The sequence below is a fragment of the Thalassophryne amazonica genome, chromosome 13 (genome assembly GCF_902500255.1).
Source record: "Thalassophryne amazonica chromosome 13, fThaAma1.1, whole genome shotgun sequence".
Lineage (NCBI taxonomy): Eukaryota > Metazoa > Chordata > Actinopteri > Batrachoidiformes > Batrachoididae > Thalassophryne > Thalassophryne amazonica.
The window spans coordinates 50477831-50504529 of NC_047115.1; the positions used below are offsets into that span (position 1 = coordinate 50477831).

Here is a 26699-nt window from a genome sequence, read left to right on the forward strand (position 1 = left end):
GGGGTACCAGCCCCCATTGTTCCCGCTGGTGGAGGGAGAGGTCGGTGTGCCCTCGGTCCAGGCCCACCTCAGGAGGTGCCGCCGGGTGTGGCGGGCCGCCCGCTCTGCCCTGTTAAAGGCCCGGACGAGGGCCAAGGCCCATGCGGACCGCCGGCGTTACCCGGCCCCCACATACCAGCCCGGGCAGGAGGTGTGGCTCTCGACCAAGGACATCCCTTTGTGTGTCGACTCCCCAAAGTTGAAAGACAGATTCATTGGACCCTTTAAGATCCTCAAGATCATCAACCCGGCCGCAGTGAAGCTTCAACTCCCGGCTTCACTGCGGATTCACCCTGTCTTTCATGTTTCCCGTCTCAAGCCACACCACACCTCGCCCCTCTGTACTCCGGGACCTACGCCGCCTCCTGCCCGGCTCATTGACGGGGAGCCTGCCTGGACAGTCCACAGGCTCCTGGAGGTCCGTCGTAAGGGCCGGGGTTTCCAATATCTGGTGGACTGGGAGGGGTATGGACCTGAAGAACGCTCCTGGGTGAAGAGGAGCTTCATCCTGGACCCGGCCCTCCTGGCCGATTTCTACGCAAGACATCCGGACAAGCCTGGTCGGACGCCAGGAGGCGCCCGTTGAGGGGGGGGTCCTGTTGTGTGGGCCGCTGAAGAGGAGGTACTGCTGGCCCACCACCACCAGAGGGCGCCCTGCTTGGAGTGCGGGCTCCAATCACGAGAGGGCGCCAGACCTAGAAGAAGTGACAGCTGTCATTCATCCCCTGCACCAGCTGTCACTCGTTCATCATCACCACCATAAAAGCCGGACTGCAACTCCACCTCCTCGCCGAGAAATCGACTACCAGTACCAAGGTAATTTCTCTGCTGACTAACACTGTGTGTGTAATAACTTGAACTTCTATTGCAGCCGTTTTCCTGGAGTGTTGCCTTATCTGGAGGATTGGCGTTTGGTGTGACAGCGACGGCTTCGCCTCACACCCCATCTCAGATAAGTGGTTGACCAGGAGCTGCACGAGTGTGTGTGATTTGGAGGTGGAGGTACTCCCTCCTAACTGTGTTTGGACTGTGAATTACTGAGTGTGCGGACTCATACTCACACATCATATCTCTGCTTTCTGCCAGCAGTACCAGGGTCGACAGCCGAAGACAGAGGCCACCTGGGGACTCGGGACTTGGCGGCTCCGGTGTTCTTCAGACCGTTGGTGGTGGAAGCCGTGTGGGACGCGGCTTCTCTCTCGTCAGGGGTCTTCTATCTTCGAGCCTGCCCACACGTCACCTGGTGTTTATTGACTGTGAAGATTACTGCACGTTTCGTTGTGTATTATCACAACATTAAATTGTTACCTTTTGGCTTACTCATTGTCTGTTCATTTGCGCCGCCTGTTGTGGGTCCGTGCTACGACACCTTCCCAACATTGACGATGAAGTCACGGCTGACTTTTATTTTCACAATTTTTTCTTCTTTTCAGATCTGAAGGGAATCTGTACATCTTGAAGCCCTTGCTGTGTTTAGTTGTGCATCCAAATGCACAACAACCTGGAATTTTCAGCGAATAAATAAAATAGCTGGATTTACATGCAGACAGATTAACAGTGAACACTATTTTGAACCCAAGATGGCACCATGAGTCACGTGACCGATTTTTTTCAACTCGTCATTTCGCCACTCTCTCTATCAAGGCACACTAGGATGGAACAACCGCATAAGTAATGGTGAATGGCTAAGGAAGAGTAAAATTTCATGGTAAGCCAACCAGAGGCAGAGGTGGCCGGGAGTTCATGCACAAATACAAAAAAATGCCCATTTGCTCACACCAACAACCAAGACATCATACACCAGAGAGAACCCCTCACTAAGATAAATGGCAAGAATACGACAGGCCTTTCGGGCCACATTGAGTTTTTTTTTAAGACTTCGAGAATAAAATCATAACATTACGAGAATAAAGTCATTTTATGAAAAAAACCTTGTAATATTACGAGAATAAAGTAATAATATTAGAATAAAGTTGGAATTTTATTAGAAAAAAAATTGTATTACAAGAATAAAGTCAAATTATTAATAGAATAAACTTGCAATTTTATCTCAAAATGAGATCTGTGGAGCGTTTTAAGTAAATACTTCATCTTTTGGCCCATCCGCACCACATTATCGTTAGTATCAGAGCTTTGAAAAGAATATGCAAGAAAATGTGTCTATTCCGGAGAAGGAACCGCACGGACTTCACCTGTAATTCCCGAAATTGCGTCTTTCATGGAGGAGGAGATGGCTGGCTTCTTGTAAAAATACAACATTATTCTGTAATATTCCGATTTTTTTCTCGTAATATTACCAGTGTTTTCTCAGAAAATTATGACTTTATTCCCATAATATTAGCAGTTTTTTTCCTCATAAAATTACAACTTTACTGTGATAATATGACTTTATTCTCGTAATATTACAAGGTTTTTTCCTCATAAAATTACGAGGTTTTTGTCTGATAAAATTAAGATTTTATTCTCGTAATATTATGACTTTATTCTTGTAAAATTACCAGTTTTTTTCCTCATAAAATTGTGAAGTATTTTGTCATAAAAATACTTTATTCTCGTAGTATTATGACTTTATTCTTGAAGTCTAAAAAAGAAACCTCAATGTGGCCCTAAAACGTTGTGAACAGGCATAATTTAACTTTAGATTCATTTAATGGCCAGTTGTGAGCTTGTTGAGGTGCAATAATTGTCAAAAATTCTACAATATCTATTAGGTTTGATTGTTCTACTATTACAAACATAGTAATGATAATATCTGCAATTATATTGTCCCACAGCAATATTAAAATAGTGTAGATTAGTGTACCCCTGTTGTATTTCTCCGTGTAATGTGAAGGGTCACGGAAGGGCATTCAGAGTAAAACTTGTGCCAATTCAACATACTCAGATCTGCTGTGGAGACCCGAGTGCAAAACAAGGGAGCAGCTGAAGGGACTTACTAGTATACAATGTTGTCTGTTAATAATTTGTTCTATTAAGTGTCCGTTTAATTTATTAAACATTTCCATTCATCCATCCATCCATTTTCTTCCGCTTTATCCGGAGTTGGGTCGCGGGGGCAGCAGCTCAAGCAAAGCCGCCCAGACCTCCAGATCCACACACACCTCCCCCAGCTCCTCCGGGGGAACCCAAAGGCGTTCCCAAGCCAGCCGAGAGATGTAGTCCCTCCAGCGTGTCCTGGGTCCTCCCCGGGGCCTCCTCCCAGTGGGACGTGCCCGGAACACCTCTCCAGCGAGGCGTCCAGGGGGCATCCGGAAAAGATGCCCGAACAACCTCAACTGACTCCTTTCGACGTGGAGGAGCAGCGGCTCGACTCCGAGCTCCTCCCGAGTGACCGAGCTCCTCACCCTATCTCTAAGGGAGCGCCCAGCCACCCTGCGGAGGAAACTCATCTCGGCCGCTTGTACTCGCGATCTCGTTCTTTCGGTCATGAGCCAAATCTCATGACCATAGGTGAGGATCGAACGTAGATCGATCGGTAAATCGAGAGCTTTGCCCCCCTACTCAGCTCTCTCGTCACCACGACTGTCCGATACAGCCACCGCATCACTGCAGATGCTGCACCGATCCGTCTATCGATCTCACGCTCCATCCGTCCCTCACTAGTGAACAAGACCCCGAGATACTTAAACTCCTCCACTTGAGGCAAGGACACTCCACCGACCTGAAGAGGGCAAAGCACTCTTTTCCGGTCGAGAACCATGGCCTCGGATTTAGAGGTGCTGATTTTCATCCCGGACGCCTCACACTCGGCTTTATTAAACATTTAATATTCATAAATAATCCAACACAGTTGAATTTAAAGTTTATTCTTTGGGGGATCCAAAGTCTCTGACATATTTGAACATTTTTTTTAAAGTAACATAATAAGAATTATTTCCCTGGTAACTAATTACTTTTATAATGCTGTAATTCATTTACTTTTTGGGAGAAGAAACTAGTAACTATAAGTAATTACTTTTAACGTGCCCAGCACTGGCCTTAATTGAGCCTTCAGCATGCTTCCGGAGTCTGAAAGATGAGTTTTTAAAAGTAAAGATTACAGTTCCTTGGCAGGTGGAGCGAGCACTCTATAGCGATGGTTATTTACTCACTCATCACTCATCTTCAACCACTTATCCGGCATCGGGTCGCGGGAGCAACAGCTCCAGCAGGGGACCCCAGACTTCCCTCTCCCGTGCCACATTGACCACCCCTGACTGTTGGATTCCGAGGCATTCCCAGGACAGTGTGGAGATATAATCTCTCCACCTAGTCCTGGGTCTTCGCCGGGATCTCCTCCCAGGTGGACGTGCCTGGAACACCTCCCTAGGGAGGTGCCCAGGAGTCATCCTTACCAGATGCCCGAACCACCTCAGCTGGCTGCTTTCAACGTGAAGGAGCAGCGACTCTACTCTGAGCTCCCCACGGATGACCGAACTTCTCAACCTATCTCTAAGGGAGACACACCAGCCACCATCCTAAGGAAGCCCATTTCGGCCGTTTGTACCCGCGATCTAGTTCTTTCGGTCATGACCCAACCCTCATGACCATATGTGAGAGTAGGAATGAAGATTGACCAGTAGGTCAATCTTCATTCTTCAATTCTTCAATCTTCAAGCAGATAACCCGTAAGTTGGAGAGGAAATGGCGTCTCACTAATTTAGAAGATCTTCACTTAGCCTGGAAAAAGAGTCTGTTGCTCTATAAAAAAGCCCTCCATAAAGCTAGGACATCTTACTACTCATCACTAATTGAAGAAAATAAGAACAACCCCAGGTTTCTTTTCAGCACTGTAGCCAGGCTGACAAAGAGTCAGAGCTCTATTGAGCTGAGTATTCCTTTAACTTTAACTAGTAATGACTTCATGACTTTCTTTGCTAATAAAATTTGATCTATTAGAGAAAAAATTACTCATAACCATCCCAAAGACATATCGTTCTCTTTGGCTGCTTTCAGTGATGCTGGTATTTGGTTAGACTCTTTCTCTCCGATTGTTCCGTTTGAGTTATTTTCATTAGTTACTTCCTCCAAACCATCAACATGTCTATTAGACCCCATTCCTACCAGGCTGCTCAAGGAAGCACTACCATTAATTAATGCTTCGATCTTAAATATGATCAATCTGTGTTTATTAGTTGGCTATGTACCACAGGCTTTTAAGGTGGCAGTAAATAAACCATTACTTAAAAAGCCATCACTTGACCCAGCTATCTTAGCTAATTATAGGCCAATCTCCAACCTTCCTTTTCTCTCAAAAATTCTTGAAAGGGTAGTTGTAAAACAGCTAACTGATCATCTGCAGAGGACTGGTCTATTTGAAGAGTTTCAGTCAGGGTTTAGAATTCATCATAGTACAGAAACAGCATTAGTGAAGGTTACAAATGATCTTCTTATGGCCTCAGACAGTGGACTCATCTCTGTGCTTGTTCTGTTAGACCTCAGTGCTGCTTTTGATACTGTTGACCATAAAATTTTATTACTGAGATTAGAGCATGCCATAGGTATTAAAGGCACTGCGCTGCGGTGGTTTGAATCATATTTATCTAATAGATTACAATTTGTTCAAGTAAATGGGGAATCTTCTTCACAGACTAAGGTTAATTATGGAGTTCCACAAGGTTCTGTGCTAGGACCAATTTTATTCACTTTATACATGCTTCCCTTAGGCAGTATTATTAGACAGCATTGCTTAAATTTTCATTGTTACGCAGATGATACTCAGCTTTATCTATCCATGAAGCCAGAGGACACACACCAATTAGCTAAACTGCAGGATTGTCTTACCGACATAAAGACATGGATGACCTCTAATTTCCTGCTTTTAAACTCAGATAAAACTGAAGTTATTGTACTTGGCCCCACAAATCTTAGAAACATGGTGTCTAACCAGATCCTTACTCTGGATGGCATTACCCTGACCTCTAGTAATACTGTGAGAAATCTTGGAGTCATTTTTGATCAGGATATGTCATTCAGTGCGCATATTAAACAAATACGTAGGACTGCTTTTTTGCATTTGCGCAATATCTCTAAAATTAGAAAGGTCTTGTCTCAGAGTGATGCTGAAGAACTAATTCATGCATTTATTTCCTCTAGGCTGGACTATTGTAATTCATTATTATCAGATTGTCCTAAAAGCTCCCTGAAAAGCCTTCAGTTAATTCAAAATGCTGGAGCTAGACTACTGACAGGGACTAAAAGGAGAGAGCATATCTCACCGGTACTGGCCTCTCTTCATTGGCTTCCTGTTAATTCTAGAATAGAATTTAAAATTCTTCTTCTTACTTATAAGGTTTTGAATAATCAGGTCCCATCTTATCTTAGGGACCTCATAGTACCATATCACCCCAATAGAGCGCTTTCCCCTCAGACTGCAGGCTTACTTGTAGTTCCTAGGGTTTGTAAGAGTAGAATGGGAGGCAGAGCCTTCAGCTTTCAGGCTCCTCTCCTCTGGAACCAGCTCCCAATTCGGATCAGGGAGACAGACACCCTCTCTACTTTTAAGATTAGGCTTAAAACTTTCCTTTTGCTAAAGCTTATAGTTAGGGCTGGATCATGTGACCCTGAACCATCCCTTAGTTATGCTGCTATAGAGTTAGACTGCTGGGGGTTCCCATGATGCACTGAGTGTTTCTTTCTCTTTTTGCTCTGTATGCACCACTCTGCATTTAATCATTAGTGATTGATCTCTGCTCCCCTCCACAGCATGTCTTTTTCCTGGTTCTCTCCCTCAGCCCCAACCAGTCCCAGCAAAAGACTGCCCCTCCCTGAGCCTGGTTCTGCTGGAGGTTTCTTCCTGTTAAAAGGGAGTTTTTCCTTCACACTGTCGCCAAGTGCTTGCTCACAGGGGGTCGTTTTGACAGTTGGGGTTTTCCCGTCATTATTGTATGGCTTTGCCTTGCAATATGAAGCGCCTTGGGGCAACTGTTTGTTGTGATTTGGTGCTATATAAATGAAACTGATTTGATTTGATTTAGGTCGAGAGCTTTGCCTTTTGGCTCAGCTCCCTTTTCATCACAACAGTACGGCAGAATGAATGCAATACCGCCCCTGCTTTGCCATTGTCCCCTCACTCGTGAACAAGACCCCAAGGTACTTGAACTACTTCACTTGGGGCAAGACCGTATTCCCTACCTGTAGTAGGCAATCCCATCGGTTTCCTGCTGAGAAGCATGGCCTCAGATTTAGAGGTGCTGATCCTCATCTCAGCCGCTTCACACTTGGTTGCAAACCGATCCAGTGAGTGTTGGAGGCCACTGGCCGATGAAGCCAACAAGACCACATCATCTGCAAAAAGCAGTAAGGAGACTCTGAACCCACCAAACTGGAAACCCTCCTCCACCCAACTACGCCTCGCTATCCTGTCTATGAATATCACAAACAGGATTGGTGACAAGGCGCAGCCCTGGCGGAAGCCAAACCCACTGGAAATGAGTCTGACTTACTGCGGAGCACCCGAACACAGCTCTCGCTTTGTGGGTACAGAGATTGGATGACCCTGAGAAGGGACCCCCTCATTCATTTATTTATTTTTAAATTTTGGAATCTAAACTTTGTCCAGATGTGGTCAGGGATTGCCACTTAATTGCTTCTTGTTGTGTGTCTCCTATCACTGCACTTGTGTCATAGACCAAAACTAGATTGTGCTTCTCTTTCATTAACAGCACACCTCGACATCTGCAGCTCCTCCTTGTGTTTTCTCCCCAGGAAATGGAGGAGATTGACCGTAATAAGTCTTAAAGTAAATGCACTTAAGTAAAAAGTTGATTACTGGTTAAAAAAAATGGCTCAAGTAATAGCAGAACTAGAGTTTTAAAAAGGAATGTGAAAAGTGCTTGTTTGTTACTTATGTGCGTTTACTCTTTATTACCCACCCCTGCGATGGAACCAATATGAGGCGACAGGATTATGGTGACATTTTCACTCTAATGCCTAAACTTTATTTGGAAAATGGCTTTCATTCTACAAAAGTCAACACTGGTTAAAATATTCCTGCTAGTTAGTATCCTGAATTATATATCGCACATCCAGAGCAAGATTAGCTGTTTCTACGGCAACCTGTAATGCATTAAGCTTGGCTGTGAAGGAGTCCAGTACATGTGGCTGCACAGTGGCTTCTGGAGTGAGAGGTGCAGGAGAAAACGTGGGATGTTTAGTGTTCAGGAAGGTCCATTTCTGACTCTGGCTGCTTTTCACCAGTCCACATGCGCAAGTACCCAAGTTGTCCTCCCAGTGTACATGTGGCGCATCAGCAGGCCGAGTCCAGCGGTGAGCGTGAGTCAGATCGATAAAAGAATCTCCACCATCGTGTTCCAGAGCCTCGGCCACAGATGTTAAAGAGCTGCAAAACGCTTCCACGCCAAGAATGTAGTCGGTCTGTGAGCATCCCAACAGTGAGGCCGTCTCAGTCATTTTACTCATGCTCTAGGACACAAATATACCATCATCATCACCACTACCGTGACACTCAAAACAGAACACCTTTAAAGCATGTAGCGATGTCTCATCAGGTCAGTGTCTTTAATCTGTGCTGATAATTAGCTGGTTCTCACCTTGTTTCTGATGTAAGCAGCTAAGTGCGTCTCAGTGCACCCACCCCCAAGCAGAGCAGACGGTTCCTTCAAGGTGAGCCTCAGCACGTGTTCCGTCTTCTGACACGCCACCTTCAACCGTCACACACACAAAGTTACACTCATCTTTCAAATTTCACTCAGTGACAGAAATCTGCATGGACATATCGGTGATTCATGCCCCCGTTAAAATAAATGAACACCGTACGCCCTGCACATGAACCCGACTACTTAAAGAGAGAATTCAAGGAATTCAGGGTCTCACACCAAACCATGTCCATTATGGTGACATTGTGATGACAACCGAGATATCAAAGTGAAACTGGTATGAGAATAATCAATTTCAATTTATTTTCATTCATTTAGTGCCAAATCACAACAAAGTTGCCTCAAGGCGCTTCACACAAGTAAGGTCTAACCTTACCAACCCCAGCGGTAAGGAAAAACTCTCTCTGATGATTTGAGGAAGAAACCTCAAGCAGACCAGACTCAAAGGGGGGACCTTCTGCTTGGGCCATGCTACTGAGACAATAGACAATACAGGAAATTATACAGGAAATTTTGGGAGATTTTTGATAATCATTTACATATTGACTATCACTACACCAAACAGGTTTCGCCTGCAAATTGAGGCATGCACAGAATCACTTTTCATGTAATGTGCACACAGGAGCTGTTGAAAAATGGAGACGTACATGGACGAGCATTTGAAACACTGTGCAGTTACTGAATTCTTTGCGGTGGGGGGCTGTGCACCCATGGACATTCTTCGACAAATCAGTGTGATCTGTTATGGGCACCCCATAACAGCCACAGAAGTAAATCATCAAGTGTGGGTGTACGGGCACAGTCCTCACACAGTTTCTGGAACACAGCAACACTGTCAAATCTGACTGGTATGTGGACACTTTGGAAAAACCGCGCACGTGTGAAGTGGGTTCGCCGTGGAAAAGAGATTTTTTCAATAACAAAGCTCGTACACACAAGTCAACAAACACAGGATGCATTGCAGTGGCTCAGATTTTACAAGCTCTGACTGCACGCGCTCTATAGTCATAATCTGGTGCACTCTGAGTCTTCTTTTTCGCAAGCTGAAAGAACACTTGAAGGAATACCGTTAGAGTTAGGTGTGTGCCGCTGGTGTCAAGAGATGACGCCTGATTTCTTTACAGACCAGATGCAAAACGTGTCCGGCATTGGCGTAAGTGTGTGGAAAGGGCAGGTGACTACATGCAAACATATTGACACTGCCTGATAGAGAACATTCCAGGCTTTAAGCAAATATGCGATTCATGTGATTATCTTGATTGTGGCCAAAATAATTGCGTAGCAGGGATAACTTGTCAGCCACCCGCGTATAACATCACACATACATTAGAATGTGACATTCTATTTTCTGATTTAAATCTACTCTAGATCATTCTTACCTTTCTAGTGTCAGGGTTAGTGAGAAAAATGTGTTGTTTTTGGATGATATACTGCCATATGACAGCAGATAGTGACATCATGATGATCCTCATGATGTCATGTACAAATCAGCATATGGCAATCTGTCTGCTGATTGACATGCATTGAAATCATTCTTTTAGTTCTCTTAGTTATGAAGTTACTGTGAAAACTAGTGAGTGAATATTCAGTGACCTTGATTAACCTTGACATTCCTATTAAAGGTCATGCCGATATGTTATCCCTTGCAATTTAATTTAATTTAGTGCAAAGTGAATGAAATTGGCCAAATGGTTCCTGAGATATTCCTCCGCGTACGTGTACACACACACTATGAATAGTAGTATTCTGTCTCTTCATGCATACTTCTGTGGATGTTATGCTGTATTTCAGGAACTGTTACTTAACTTTGCTGTCAAATTATTTCAAAACTGCAGCTTTCCACAGGCTCTAATGTAACACTTTGTAAAACCTGTTACAAAGGCAACAGTCAAACACAACAAAATTGGCCACTATTTTTCTCTTAGTAACAGATTATTTAAAATGAGAGAAAAAAAATCCCAAAAAGTCCAGAAAGACCTTTTTTGATCTTTACCCAGCTGGAATGACCAAATGGCCTTAAATTACTCGGCCAACATAGGTTTTATTTCATGCGATAAAACAGTTTTCCTGAAAATAACCAGCAATGCCAGGGTTAATTTTGCAACGAGATTAACCCTAATCTCTGTATTTCAGGAAACGTGATTTCACTGAAGAAAAAGATAAAAACATAAAAGCCAGAGAAGGAAGTCATGTACTCATCCCCTGACTTGTAAAGAAAATCTGGCTGTGAAAGTGATGATTTACTGTAAATACATCAAAGTGTCATGTCCATTTTTCATCTGTAAAGCAATTTTTTGTTCTTCAAGAATTTTGGACATTTTATAAAATATTGTAACTACACAAAATTGTTTGGCTTGCATTTATTTCTCAACAGATTTTAAATTCTATATTTTAACTAGAAGCACTCAGAGTGCAAACCTCCGCCAAGGCCATGGGGTCACTGACGCCATAACATCTACACGCCGTGGAATCATTGAACCTAAAAAAGTCTAACGATGTTTGCTCAGTAGTAAAAAAAAGTTTCATCTGCTGTGACTGGATAGCATGTATCCTTAGCGCTTGCCATCACAGTTTATTGTAACTTGCACCTTTCCCAGAAGCTACTGTCATCTGAGCACTGATATTGATATTGCATGTGCTTATAGACAAAAACAAATGAGACAAAATTCAATTTATTATTCAACTAAACTGCAAATATATGACTTTTTTAACATTTATCAAACACTTCTCTAAACAAGGCCATAGGGTCACTGACCCTAAAGAGATTCCCTCCTTGGCACAGTGATCTATTTCTTTTTGTCTCTTTCTCTAAAATTGTATATAATAATCATTAGATTATTAATATATAAACAAAAATAAATTTAAGATCACGATCCGGATCACCACTAAAATTTAATCACTTGTTCCTCTTGTCATTTCCAACTTCCTTGGCAGAGGTAAAAATAAATTTAAGAAGTATTACAATTTGAAAACAAATTCACCCGAACGTGATGACAGCTGCAACTGCTTAATGCTAACTTTTAACATTGAAAATGCTATAGACATGCTAACGCGTTAGCATCGGGATCCAGATCGTGAACCGGATCACCACTAAAATTTAATCACTTGTTCCGTCATTTCCACCCACTCCACAAAATTTCATCAAAATCCGTTCAAAACTTTTTGAGTTATCCTGCTGACAAACAGACAGACAAACAAACAAACGCGACCGAAAACATAACCTCCTTGGCGGAGGTAAAAAAAAAAAGGGATGTCAAAAAGTTTTGTTTATGACAAATGGATGGGCAAAATACTACGGTATTTCTGACATTTTTGTTTAATCGTCTAATTTCTGGTAGAGAGAGTCGATATGTTGGCAGGCAAGCAAGATCCACTGAATGTTAAGACTCTGGAAAGTAGCAGCTGCGCAGATGTTTATGAGCTCAAACACTCATTTAAACTTACCTTCAACTCACTTAACATGGTTTCATTTCGATGGCAGAGGACCATTGTGCAGATCACTGACTGTCCAACAGGATACAAATGCACCATGGTCTTGGATCCAAACTGCCGAATTCTAAGATCGCTCACTTTCCCATAAGCTTCATGTGGGATTGTGGTATGTACTGTGGCCGTGGGATGAGCACCTACATGTTCACATGGACAGAAATCAAACAAAACATCAGACATATCAGGAGGGGAAGTCCCAAAATGTACAATATCCCATAACATTACGTGAGTGCTGAAACAGCAAAGCTCAACGAAACCTCTTACTTAATGCTCTCAGATTAATTTCCACTTAGTCATGTGAAGATGAAAATCCATCAACTATAAACTACATCCTGACATGATTTCCTTTTCTCCACCCACAATATATCTCTAAGTTACTCTTGCACATTATGATATATTACGGAGAAGCAAATGGTCTAAACGCCATCATTTAGGCAGCTGACAGAAAATGCTCATATGTGTCAAACATCTGAGCAGTGAACATACATTTCAATGTAATGGCCAAAACATGCAGACGATGACATTACACATTTGACTTTGTCTCATGGAAGAACAGCCATACCTATTTGGGCACCTATTAAAGCACGTCTCCACCAACAGAGTACTAATACCACAATTACTGACACCAATAGACAGATGACAGCAAACAACTATAAATATTTAAGGCAGGTTCTTCAGGGAACATCCAAGTCTTACCTTTTGACAAAAGTCTTCTTTTTAACAACTTTCTCTGTACAATTCTGACATAAAACTGTGACTGTTGAAGCAACAAGACAATAGTACTTCTATGCGCACTTTCACCAGTCAGCCACTGAAGCTTGCATCTCCTTCAGAGTTATCAGGAGGGTCTTGTGGCTTCCCACACTAGTCTTGCATCTATGTGGTCGATGTGTTCAGGAAGGCCAGCTCGAGATAGGTGCAGTAACAAAGGTCAACAAAAATTATTATTTTTTCCTGCATGGACTTTGAGAACTGATTTAGGGTCATTTTGGGGAAATGAATCCAAATCTGAGCTCAGATTTCCTCTGTCACATCACACCTTTTTTTTGCAATCTGCATGTTCCGTATTGATGTATGATGCAAAGTTGCTCATTCACCTCACGAGTTTGATGCCACTAATTGTGCACAAAAGCAGCTTCAAAAAGCATAATTTTTAAACCATGGTTCACAAAATGTGAACAAGAGCCGTAATATCATTTATGGCGCTGAAGAGCTGTGCAAGACTGCAGCTTTTGCTTCCATGCTTGATACGAGAAATGTTTTCATGTTACAAAAATGTGATGTGATTGGCAAAAACTAACAACAGATTCCGATTCAGCACCCCCAAATTACCCAAAATCCATTGAAAAACTCCTTGCAAGAGAAATTGTGTTGACTAGTGTAATCTTTCCATTGCTTAATGATTTACTGTATTAAACTACTAAATATTCAAAAGTCCTTGTGTTTATCCATAGACTTATCAAAACCCAATTGGCTGTAAAAGTAATAACCAAGTTGGGTTACATTAAAGGGGCTTTGTATTTTTTATGCAAGCCATCATTTAGCACTGTGTTTTATTGTGTATTGTATTTTATATAGATCATGTTCTACAACAGTGATTCTGATCCAGGCTGTACATTCCAGACTTGTAGGCTGCTGTCCCCTGGTGGATGTTGAATGTACTAAAAGTGGGGCACAGCTCATGAATAAATAAAAACTTGCTTGATTTGATTAACTTTGTAATTAAGCTTAAAATGACCTCAAAATATTTATTATTTTAAAATGTAATCAGATGTAATAAAGCCATGGGATTTAAAATCCATGTTATTATTTATTTATTTAACATAATATATGGAAATACTGTATTTTATCTTGGTGTCAAAAATATTTGAGTGAATCCCAAACAATTTTCAGATTTCAAAGTGGCTACAGCATTGTTAAGGCTGAGAAAGGGCTGTTTTAGGGAGTCAACAGTGAGATTTAAGAGCATTATGGTTGAATAAAGAAGTCGGTTTATATTTATTTATTTGATGTCATTAATTAGTAAAACCGTGTGAAATCCCCAAGGGTGAATGTTTTCTTTTTATAGGTACTTTAAGATAGCGGTATGCAAACTATTACTTAACATACTATACTGTACACATGATAATTAAATTTATATTACATCCTGCTTTGAAAACACAAGTTTTACAATTCATTCACCATGTTCTGTTCACGTTCTCAGCAGCTGTAGTGTTACTACACACTTGTCTGATTTGACCGTGACATGGTTGCTGGTGCCATACGGGCTGGTCTGAGTATTTTAGAAACTCCTATCTACTGGGATTTTCATGCACAACCATCTCATGGGTTTACAAAGAATGGACAAAAAAAGTGAAGCCATCCAGTGAGCGGCAGTTGTGTGGATGAAAATGCCTTGTTGATGTCAGAGGTCAGAGAAAAATGGGCAGACTGGTTGAACACATGACTGCGTGATGCCATCACATCAATATGGACCAACATCTCTGAAGAATGCTTCCAACACCTTGTTCAAGCTATGCCACAAAGAATTAAGGCAGTTATGAAGGCAGAAGGGGGTCCAACCCGGTACTAGCAGGTGTACCTAATAAAGTGGTCGATGGTTCTGTGTGGCCTTGACATTTTATCACTTCTATCCACAACAGAGCCACTATGTTTAATCCATACTGGCTCCAAACTGTTCAGTTAAACAGCCATGAGGTCAAAGGCTGCGGGACCAGTATAAACATGACCTACATTTTTATTTTAACATTTAATAGTAACCACAGGCATATCATGAACCAATTTCTCAAACTAGCCATTCTAATAATCCCTACATATAAAACACTGGACCAAACATTTGACCTGGGCCTGTGATCTTGACTTTTAACCATTTTTTTCTCAAAACCAAATTACTTACTTGGCAAATAATACTGGTCGATATGAGCCTCTCGTGAACATACTGGTACCTGTTATTGCTGACGATATGAAAAATTGCTTTACAACATAAATGCACAAAAACACTGGCTGTAGGAAATTGTATCATTACAAAATTTGTCCGATAGCATATCTTACAGTACTGTCAATCATGACTGGGACTTCCCATCACCCCTTGGTCACATTAGCTACAAGAGACAGAGGCAAAGCGACCAGCTGCCATTCAATTTCAATAAAAGTGGAGGTTTTACAGCAACAAGAGACAATTGGTCACTATGCCACCAGCTAGGCAAGGTCAAAATAGATTAGGAGTCAATTTTATGTAAATGTTAAGTAATGCGACATGGCGACTGCCCAACAGAATGAAGGCAGCATGATGTATGTTGGTTGGTTGTTGGTTAGTTATTTATAATCAGACTATTATTTATAACAGACACATTTATAATCAGAATGACTTTGTTGTATATATGTACAATGACAATAAAGGCTCTTCTTCTTCAAATAAAGTTTGTTTGAACTGTAAAACATCAAGCCTCAATTATATTTCTGTCATAAGGGTTTGATAACATAATATTATGAATCACTGCCATTGTTTATACACGGGTGTATCGGCAAATACACCTGTATCATAAATTTGTTCATTCCCTCAGGCTCATGCATTAAAATGCAGAACATATGGACAATCATACAAGACTGAAAACAACATCCTGTCATGTGGTACTGCTGCATGCAGGTGTAAAAAGATGCAAGTGAGGGAAACATGGCTGCCAGATGTACCCGTCAGCTGAGCAAGTGGCTCCATGAGAGTGATCCCCACTCTTTCTATGACTATGACCCCGTGACTCCTCAGGTATTGCTGCAGGACCGGATGGATGACCTTCTGACAATGAAGAGCTTCACCTCATCTTTAACCACACGTTTTCCAAGCTCCAACAGCTGATCCAGGATCTGTGAATCTATGTCTACACCTGGGTGCACCTCAATGATCCCATCTCCTAACTCAGAAAGGTCCCCAGCCAGGGACACACTGAACACCGCAACCCGCAGGGGAGTCGGATGAGGATGATCTATCTCGCCAAGGTAAAATACATCAGAAATGTCCAAAAGCAAACCGGAAAACACTGCAGAATCCAGCAGGGAATGGCCTTCAACAGAGATGGTCACTGTGCACCCAAGACTGACTGTACCTGGGCTGTCACATGGCACAGTCAGTAAGAAAGCCTGCACAGCCAGTTTGACGATATGCACTGCCTCGATCTGAGACAGCACACAGGCTGGTTTGCTGAGGATAACACTGCGACTTAATGCGATCAGCGTCTGGCTGCTGCAGAAATCGATCTTCACCTTGCAGCTGCAGTCTTCTTGGTGAAGATAAGCGGTGCACAAACCCAGTAGATGGCTGTAGACTTTGACAGCTGTATCTGCTCTGAGACCACGGAGCTTCGCTTGTTCAATAAGAGACAAAACTAAGAATGGCAGCAAACAACCCACAGTCACTGAAACGACGAACGTGACCGAGAATGGAGCTTTTGATGAGGTTGATGAAAGGCTGAGAGGACGTAACCGCCGTCAGTAGAGGTGATGAGGTTGAGGTGGTGACCATCGGGCCACCCACGCTGTTATGGATTAGTTTCAATCTCCCAGTGGGACCGTAACACGACCTGACAAGCTGCTTCAGAAAGCCAAGCTTGTTGTAGATATCTGTGTTGTCCAAAGGTAAATCCGTGCAAACAGATGGCGATTTCTTCACGAGTCGAGACATTTGAGCTGTCTGTAAATAAAACCCGTTTAGCTATGTTAGTACGACTTGGATAGTGCCTGTTCATAATTTACCATCTTTTTTTTAACAATACATAATAATGCTGAGTTTATTAAACAGTGGTTTCTGTCAAAGAAAATGTATTGAGACATTGCAACGATACAATATAATCTCTACTTTAATTCAAGCTTCCTCCTGTGGAAGGCGTTTCATAGACGAGGGGGGAGTCGATGATGATGGGTCACAAAACTCGACACAACACCGCCTGTAGCGTAGTGAGTGTATTACTTTAAGAGCGTTGCATTGTGGGTTTGTAGCTTTCAAAAGCTTTACAAACTCCGTTTCTCCGCTATAAAACCGCCCAACAAGTAAATTCAGATTAATTTACAGGAGTATTTAGAGGTGTGAGTCACCGACTTTATGTCCATGGTGGAAATAAATTAGTGATGAACGAAAACTCTTACTTTGCGCCAAGCTGACTGCAGTTCTTCAGTTGAGTAAGTGACAGAGTTACAGTGTGGTTACAGTTTAGAAATACGGTAGAAAAAGGTTTGTGTTTGTGATCCCGAAATGCACATAGAAATGTTTTATGTGTACTTTATGTACAGTACATGGTAGTAACTGACTTTCAGAATCAGGGGCGTAACTAAATAGGTGCCTCGGGTCTCCCTTAGATGTAGACCAGTGTTTTAATCTACCGCCCCCCTTAGAACTGTATTCAAAACTGAGAAAAAACAAAACCAAACCCTGACATGCCAAGTGAAAATTGCTGTGGAAATGGGTCTATGGTGCCGGACTACCAACAATTTTAGTCTTTGAGTTACTTAGTAAATATGTTAAAATACATTTCATAATAACAATAAAACACAATTGTAACATTTCCCACAATAATCACTCTAATCTGAATACTTACAATGAAGCATTTTTTTAAATTTTATTTTATTTATTTTGTTAATTTGATTCTGAAACAAACAAACCAAGATGGATCACTTAGAAACTACCCGAGTAGGTTAACAAATATGAAGTGCCTTTTGGTTGTGACCTTTGAAGGTTATGTTGAATGAATGAATGAAAAGATTTTATTTGAACAAAGAAAACACACACATACAAATCCACAAGAAAAATATGTCAACCAAGAAACAGTACTCAAAAAGGAGTAGGAAGAAGTAACACTAAGCACACTAATAGCCCAAATCACCCAAGTCTGCCAGAGATACATGAACCGAAAAAAAAAAAAAAAACTGAAACAAGAAATGTTGGTTGGTATGAAGGGAGTGAAAAAAACATGTCTTGTTCTCCCTGTCGAAGAATTGAGTCCAGGTCTCCTGCATGATGGGCGGGGATATTTACCACTATACTAACAAGGAGTTAGCAACAAGCACAGAGTCACAGAACATCAATTACGACAGCTGCTGTAAGCATAGCCCCAAGATTTAGTGTTACGGCTGTCGTAACTGTAACCACTTCCAAAATCAATGACAAATTAATTCCATCACCGTGTAAATTCAAAATATTACAGTCCAATAGCCATCCAGCACCTAACAAAATCATAAATAATTAAACAAATCTAAGAAATATATAAACATAAAAAAAAACTACAATTATAATCAGTCTCTCACTGTGACCCCCTGCTCATCTGCAAACACTCTTAAAATGGTCCTTCTGTATATTAATAATACGATGAAGACACGCACATCCCAAGCATCTGAAGAGGCATGCAGGATCACAGCATATCACCATGAGAAAATCAAAATGATCCGACAGCCACGGCGCTCTCAATCAGAAAAAGTTTATTGAACTTCTGTATATTAATACTTTCCTGCAGTTCTTCACCCAACCCATTCCATAAATCCATCCGCAAACTTAAATACACGACGGTTAAATACAAATACACGTTCTCTTCATACAGTTGTGCCACCCACCCCCCTCCCCATCACTAAACATTTTGAATATTGCCTGGAAGTAAATTACTACTGCTTTATACATAACTTGTGCTGTTTTAAATTTAGCTATATCCCCAAATTTTCAATGCCTCCACCTCAAAACAGTATGTTGGTGTACTCTCTGTACCCCACATATGCACAAATCCTAATTACTCCTTTTTGTAGTATGTATAATGGTTGTAAGTGGCTTTTCTAGGTGGTACCCCGGAGCTCCACACAGTAGTTTAGACATGGTAAAATAAGGGAACAGTAGATCAAATACAGTGATTTATATTACAGTAGCTGTCTCGCTTTCCCCCAAAACTGCCACGTTGAAAGTAACTAATGATTTATGGTCCAGTACCCAGAAATGTATTTCCATACACTATCTCAATAATAACATTTTCTATTTTCATTTGTACCTCCGTTTCCAAATAACATACATTTTGTTTTATTTGAACTTAAAGTCAGTTTATTTTTTTTAATCAAGCCACCTTTTTAATTTATTAATTTCTGTTGTGATATCTCTCAAAGGCAGCTGTAAATGTTGATAGATATTGCATTGTTCATATGGCATAGGGAGCCATTTAGCTGTGTCTCCCACTTTTTGTGTATATTGCACATGAAATTGTTTCAGATATGCAAACAAGATTTAGCAACTGCACCCTGGGGAAACACAAAACAGAGTTTAAAAATGATTTACTCAAGATCCCATCGAAAAAACATCAGAATTGTATTGATAGACTGGTGTGTTTGACCACCTGCTTATGTGTAACATAGCATACCTGCACAGTAGCTTGTAAGCAATATGACTAGACCTTTTTTAGGTCTAGACCTATGTCTAGACCTAAAAAAAAAAACCTGTTTAGAAAATGTGTTCACATGTACAAGATATTTCTACATTTCAAAGAGAAACACATTCTGTGGAACATGTGCTCACAAAAGATTAAAATGCATACGTAGTCTAATAAAACAGTAATATTCAATACACGATATAGTAAATTCATATTAAAGTTTTGTGTGTGATATAATTTAGGATAGTGACACCTTGTGAATGTTGAAGGAATGATCACATTTTGTGTGTTAGGTTCTCCCAAAACTTAGGCCTACATTCCAACTACGTTATACCCTCATTATTTCATTGACAAGTCAACAGAAAAACAGTTTAGAGATGATTTTAATTTTCATTTATCTTGGAGATCACTTGCTAACCTTAAAAAGAACACATGGGAACAACAGTTATTTTTGTCAGAATGCACAAGAGGCTTACCTCTAGTTTTTGCTTAAATGCAACTTCTGCTGCAACTAATACTTGAAATAGACTGTACACCTTTTTAATTTACTCTTGAAGGGAATAAGGCACACCTAACAGCAGCAAGGCCAATTGTCTCTTTAAAATGGAGGTCACATACAAAACTGGTGATATGTCTTCATTGATCACTTAATTTAGATGTAATTTATCCCTGCATTAAAATTGACAGTAATCACTATGAATCCTTAATCATTAATTACTTTTGACTCTAATGTGCTGTGATAGCTACAATAAAAAGAAATAAATTAAAACAAAAAAATAAAACAAACATTGTCAGTGCTATCCACATACTGTGGATCTAAGATTAGATTAGATTAGATGGAATTTTATTGATCCCTTGGGAAGACTCCCTCAGGGAAATTGAGGCTCCAGAAGCATTGTATAGCAGAACACAGGGCAAGAAGCACACAGAGTAGAGTATCGAGTATCAAGATACAGATTATCAAGAGTATCAGAGTAGCTCGTGTTTTGGTAGTTGGAAGGTTGCTCAAGTAATGTCTATAATAAATGACAGTTGGATTATCTTGTTTTTAATGGTACCATGTGGTAATCCTTGAACTTGCTCTGGTTTCAGGTGAAACACTGACTTGACATGGCTCCCCTCAAATTTGTCATTAAGGTGAGTGACAGTAAATTATAGAGTGCGTAGACAGTTTTGTGAAGTCCCAAAAATGTCAAATGTTCTCAAGCATACATTGTTTTAGGTTTTACCTGGATTTACTTGGGTGATAGGTCTCATAATGTAACTTGAGAATTTGAGTGAGCATTTGGAGTGTCTGGATTTACTGTTACCTTGGATGAACACTAATAACCAAGTTTCAGTGATTCAGTTATCTCAGCTTTGACATTCATGTCTGTGAGTCCTCAGCCTCTGAGGTGGAGACATAGTGGAGAGGAGCTTTTGGAGTCATGAGGTCCCTGGAGAGAGGTGTTTAGGTGATGCCAGTACCTAAGAAGAAAGGTCCAAGTCCTCAGGGTGCTGGTAGTTCCTGTCTTACTGTATGGCTGTAAAACTTGGATGCTAACCTACAGATGAGGACAAAATTATTGAAATTTAATGTTTTCTTCAAAAATTTTCCCAAGTGCATTTTTTTTAACAGAGCAAGGAATTTTTAACATAGCATATCTAAACATCCCATTTTTATTTTGGATGCTTACACTATTTTATTTTGCACACAGAAACAAAATAATTTCACAAAAACCATAAACTATCAGGGTCAAAATTATTAGCCCCCCCTGATGCTAATAGTCAGTTGTGTGCCCTTTTTGCTTGATAACAGCCTGCAGTCATCTGTTGTAGCTTTCAGCAACTCTCAAAAACATGTCTCCCAAGAAATCCTAACCCATTCTTCTTTGGCAAATCTCTCAAGTTCCTCCCGATTTGATGGTCTTCTGGCATGGACCTTGGTCTTCAGTTCACCCCACAGATTTTCAGTGGGATTCAAATCATAGCTATGTGCAGGCCAGTCAGTAACATTCACTTTGGTCTTCTGGAGGTAGTTCTTCACCAAGACCGATGTATGGTTTGGGTAGTTGTTGTGCTGGAAGACAAAGTGACAACCCAGACCTAGTTTTGCTGGTGAATGCTTGAGGTTTTCTTTCAAAATATTTTTGTATACTATATTTCTTCATGATTCCTTTCACCTTGAGGAGATTCCCAGTTCCAGACACATTGAAGCATCCCACTATAATACTCTCACCACCATCTTTCACTGTGGGAATGGTGTTCTTTGGGTTATACACCTGTCCCTTCTTTCTCCAAACATAAGAAATGTCTATATGGCCAAAGAGCTGTAGTTTCATCTCATCTGAGCAAAGGACATGCTTCCAGTATGCATACTTTTTCTCCGGGTTGTCCTTAGCATACTTCAGTCTGGCTTGCAGGTGTCTCTTTTGCAGATGTGGAATTTTTCTTTGTCTGCAACCTCACAGTCCATTCCTGTTCAGGGCTCTAGTGATTGTCTTCTTTGAGACTACAATTCCCAACTTGGGTAAGTCATTCACTGGTGTCTTGGCAGTTGTTCTCGCATCTTTAGACACATCTCTCACTAGTTTTCTTTCCAGAATCTTTGAAATATTTTGTTTCCTATTTCTGCCAGGCTTGTTCTGTACGGCTCTCTTTGAATATCTTGGTGATGCTTCTGACTCCAGTTATTGACATTTGGAAATGCTGTGATATCTAGAAATTGTAAACTAGAAATTGTCAGTACTTTTAAGATTATTATTTAGATACAGTTATTTTAGACCCAAAACATGTATGTTTAGATTGTGTTGAGCAAGTCTTGGATTTGTAAATTAGAAAACTGGAAGTGTTCCTTTCAACTTTAAAAGTGCTGCAGTAAAAAGTCTTCTGAAGAAGCCTTGTTTGGACTCTGGGTTGCTGGCAAATCATCATTGTGGCAGTCCCTCTGTGATGAGGGATATTGTCTCTTGATTGATTCCCGGATGGCATATCTACATCCAGGGTCAATCTAGAGATGCCTGTGTGTGGGTTTGTTTAATGTGGGAATGTCATTGCATGCCAACAAACACACGATCCTTGACATATACTGAGCCTGATCCAATGGCTGGGAAATCCCAGATGATCGGAGTTTGAGGACCTGTTGTAGCCTTCATCCTCCTTCACAGCCAATGGGTTAGAAGCAATCACCTTCTCTGCCTGATCCGCCGATGAGGGCTTTGTGTTTTACCAGAGCTCTGTTAGCCATGTCGTGTTCAGGGTTCCTGTTGCGTAGAGTCCCTTTATATAGAGAGTTACGACATGATGAGCCAACAAAAATATGGTCATCATGTGACTCATGGAGCCAAATTTGTGCTCGCTTTTGGCTATCTGCATCTATATGGAGTTTATTTATTCACTGAAAATGCAGGATTGTTGTGCATTTAGATGCACAAATTGACATAAGGGTTTCAAGATGTACAGATTCCCTTCAGATCCCAACAGGCATAAAATTTTGGGGAAATAAAGTCAGCCGTGCATTCATTGCTGAACAAGAATAAAGAAAATGTAATGTTGAAACATGAAGCCTGACAAGAACTTTGTTACCAAAGTTAATATTGCAAAACCTTTGTTGTTAAGGTGTAGGAACACGGACCCACAACAGGGGGTGTTAAATGAACAGGCAATGGATAAGCCAAACAGTAACAATTTAATGTTGTAGTGCACAACAAAATACAGACAATCACAGTTTAGGTACCACCGAATTACAGATTTGAGTGACGTGTGGGCAGGCTTGAGGATAGGAGACATCCGCCCTGAGCCGAGCCAGATCCCACATGGCCCTCACCGCCAACGGATCAGAAGAACACCGGAGCCGCCAAGTCCTGTGTCCCCAGGTGGTCACCGTCTCCAGCTGTCAGACCTGGTACTGCTGGCAGAGAACAGAAACAGTGTTGATGAGTGTGAGTTCGCACACTCAGTAATCCCACAGTCTGTATTCTTTTGGGAGGGAGCACCTCCACCTCCAATCACACACTCGTGCAGCTCCTGTCTAACCACTTATCTGGTTGGAGTGTGAAGCGAAGCTGTTGCTGATCACACTTTACGCCAATCCCACAGATAAGGAAACGCCACAGGAAAACGGCTGCAAAAACGTTCTGACTATACTCTCACTGCAGATAAATTACCTCTTCTGATGGCTGATTTCTTGGCGGGGAGGTGGAGTTGCAGTCCGGCCTTTATGGTGGTGACAGTCTTGCCCTGGGACGGCGGGAGGCCCGTGACGAAGTCCAGGCCGATGTGAGACCATGGGCGATGAGGCACGGGCAGAGGCTGGAGGAGGCCTTGGGTCTTATAATGATCTGCTTTGCCTCTGGCGCAGGTGGTGCAGGCCTGGACATACTCCCGGACGTCGGTTTCCAAAGACGCCCACCAGAAGCACTGCCGAACGACTGCCACGGTTCTTCGTACCCCTGGGTGGCAGGAGAATTTGGAACCATAGCAGAAGTCCAGAACTGCAGCCCTGGCTTCTGGTGGGACGTACATTTTGTTTTTCGGGCCAGTTCCCGGGTCCGGGTTCCGTGTCAGGGCCTCCCGGACGGTCTTCTCCACGTCCCAGGTGAGAGCGGCCACGACAGTGGACTCGGGAATGATGGTTTCCGTTGGGTCTGACAGCTCGGTCCTGACCTCCTCTTCGTGCACCCGGGACAGGGCGTCAGACCGTTGGTTCTTCGTCCCGGGGCGGTATGTGATCCGAAAGTCAAAACGCCCGAAGAACAGTGACCAGCGGGCTTGCCTGGGGTTCAGACGCTTGGTGGTCTGAATGTACTCCAGGTTCCGATGGTCTGTGAAAACCGTGAATGGCATCGAAGCTCCCTCCAACAGGTGTCTCCACTCCTCCAGAGCCTCCTTCACCGCAAGAAGTTCCCGGTTGCCGACGTCATAGTTCCTTTCTGCCGGGGTCAACCTGCGGGAAAAATAGGCACAAGGATGGAGAACCTTATTGGACTCCCCGCTCTGGGATAGCATGGCTCCTATCCCTGAGTCAGAGGCATCCACTTCAACAATAAATTGGCGAGTAAGATCAGGAGAACCGACGTTTCAACTCCCTAAACGTGGCTTCGCACCGATCCGACCAGGTGAAGGGGACTTTAGTGGAGGTCAGGGCTGTCAGGGGGCTAACTACCTGACTATATCCCTTGATGAACCTCCGGTAAAAATTAGCAAAACCAAGGAACTGCTGCAATTTCCTACAGTTTGTAGGTTGGGGCCAATCTCTCACCGCCGCTACCTTGGCCGGATCAGGGGCGACGGAGTTGGAGGAGATGATAAACCCCAGGAAGGACAAAGAAGTGCGGTGGAACTCGCACATCTCGCCCTTCACAAACAGCCGGTTCTCCAACAACCGCTGCAGGACCTGACGTACATGCGTAACATGGGTCTCAGGATCCGGGGAAAAGATGAGTATATCGTCCAGATATACGAAGACAAACCGATGCAGGAAGTCCCACAAGACATCATTTACCAAAGCTTGGAACGTCGCAGGGCCGTTAGTGAGGCCGAACGGCATGACCAGGTACTCAAAGTGACCTAACGGGGTGTTAAACGCCGTCTTCCATTCGTCTCCCTTCCGGATCCGAACCAGGTGGTACGCATTCCTAAGATACAGTTTTGTGAATATTTGGGCTCCATGCAAGGGCGTGAACACTGAATCTAACAGGGGCAGGGGGTATCGGTTGCGAACCGTGATCTCGTTCAGCCCCCTGTAATCAATGCATGGACGGAGTCCACCGTCTTTCTTGCCCACAAAAAAGAAACCAGCACCCATCGGGGAGGTGGAGTTCCGGATCAGCCCGGCAGCTAATGAGTCCCGGATGTAGGTCTCCATTGATTCGCGCTCCGGACGTGAGAGGTTGTACAGCCTGCTGGACGGGTACTCAGCGCCCGGGATCAAATCAATTGCACAATCGTACGGATGGTGCGGGGGAAGGGTGAGTGCCAGATCTTTGCTGAAAACATCAGCAAGATCGTGGTACTCACTTGGCACTGCCGTCAGATTGGGAGGGACTTTAACCTCCTCAGTAGCTGTCACACCAGGCGGAACCGAGGATCCGAGACACTCCCGGTGGCAGGTTTCGCTCCACTGAGCCACAACCCCAGACGGCCAATAAAATCCGGGGATTGTGTTTTATCATCCAAGGATAACCCAAAATCACCCGGGAGGTGGAATGTGTTACATAGAACACGATCTCCTCCCTGTGATTACCAGACACCACCAATGTCACTGGTTGTGTCTGGTGTGTGATTAATGGAAGAAGGGTGCCATCTAGTGCCCGTACCTTCATAGGTGAAGGTAGAGCCACTAGAGGGAGCCCGACTTCCCTTGCCCATCTGCTGTCCAGCAGATTCCCTTCCGACCCCGTGTCTACCAGTGCTGGGGCGTGAAGGGTCAGATCCCCACTCAGGATTGTGACTGGGATGTGTGCAGATTTACGGGGCTTCCCCGCGTGGGTATTATGACCCACCCTTAGCCCAGTCTCTAAGGACGAGTACTGCTGTTTTGACCGTTTGGGGCAGTTTTTCTGCGTGTGCTCGGTTGAGCTGCAGTGAAAACACTCCCCACGGACCAGCCTCCTTTGTCTCTGATCTGATCGCCTTTTGGCCCTGCTCGTTTCCATAGCAACGTCAGCAGGGGGAGCTGTCATCACGTGGAGTACCCTGGCTGTGGAGCATGGGGAAGACGGCTCCCTTTCGGACCCGGGAGGAAGAGGGACGGCTTGTGCCTGACCACGCCCTTCGTCTCGCTCCCGTCGGTGTTCTGTTAATCGGTTGTCTAACCGTATAACTAGGTCGATAAGCCCGTCTAAATCCCGCGGCTCGTCCTTCGCCACCAGGTGCTCCTTAAGGACCAGAGACAGTCCGTTTACAAAGGCAGCGCGGAGCACAACAGCATTCCAGCCGGCTCGCGCTGCCGCGATGTGGAAGTCAACTGCATGCTTCGCTGCGCTCCGACACCCCTGTCTTATCGACAGCAGCATGCTTGAAGCGGTCTCGCCTCTATGAGGGTGGTCGAACACCTGTCTGAACTCCCTCACAAACCCAGTATATGTCGTTAGGAGCCGTGAATTCTGCTCCCAGAGCGCCGTAGCCCAGGCGCGTGCCTCTCCTCGAAGCAGATTTATTACGTAAGCCACCCGGCTAGGTCTGATGCGTACATGACGGGACGCTG

The 26699-nt window shown here is 42.9% G+C and overlaps 2 protein-coding genes across 3 annotated transcripts in view; one reads left to right on the forward strand and one right to left on the reverse strand.

Annotated features, from left to right (window-relative positions):
• Positions 1–8010: 8010 nt before the first annotated feature.
• mkks (McKusick-Kaufman syndrome) lies at positions 8011–16868 on the reverse strand. The gene is given in 6 exon segments (XM_034185114.1): positions 8011–8442; positions 8571–8681; positions 12081–12262; positions 15816–15926; positions 15929–16508; positions 16510–16868. Coding segments are annotated over 6 exon segments (1704 nt in total). The 5' UTR covers positions 16801–16868; the 3' UTR covers positions 8011–8013.
• Positions 16869–17157: 289 nt separating this feature from the next.
• The window catches only part of slx4ip (SLX4 interacting protein), a 139609-nt gene continuing 130067 nt past the window's right edge, over positions 17158–26699 (forward strand). For both annotated transcript variants that reach the window (XM_034185696.1, XM_034185697.1), the window contains exons 1-2: positions 17158–17294; positions 20606–20650. In XM_034185696.1, the coding sequence (XP_034041587.1) occupies positions 20624–20650 (27 nt within the window). In that variant the 5' untranslated portion in view covers positions 17158–17294; positions 20606–20623. The remainder of the gene's footprint in view (positions 17295–20605; positions 20651–26699) is intronic.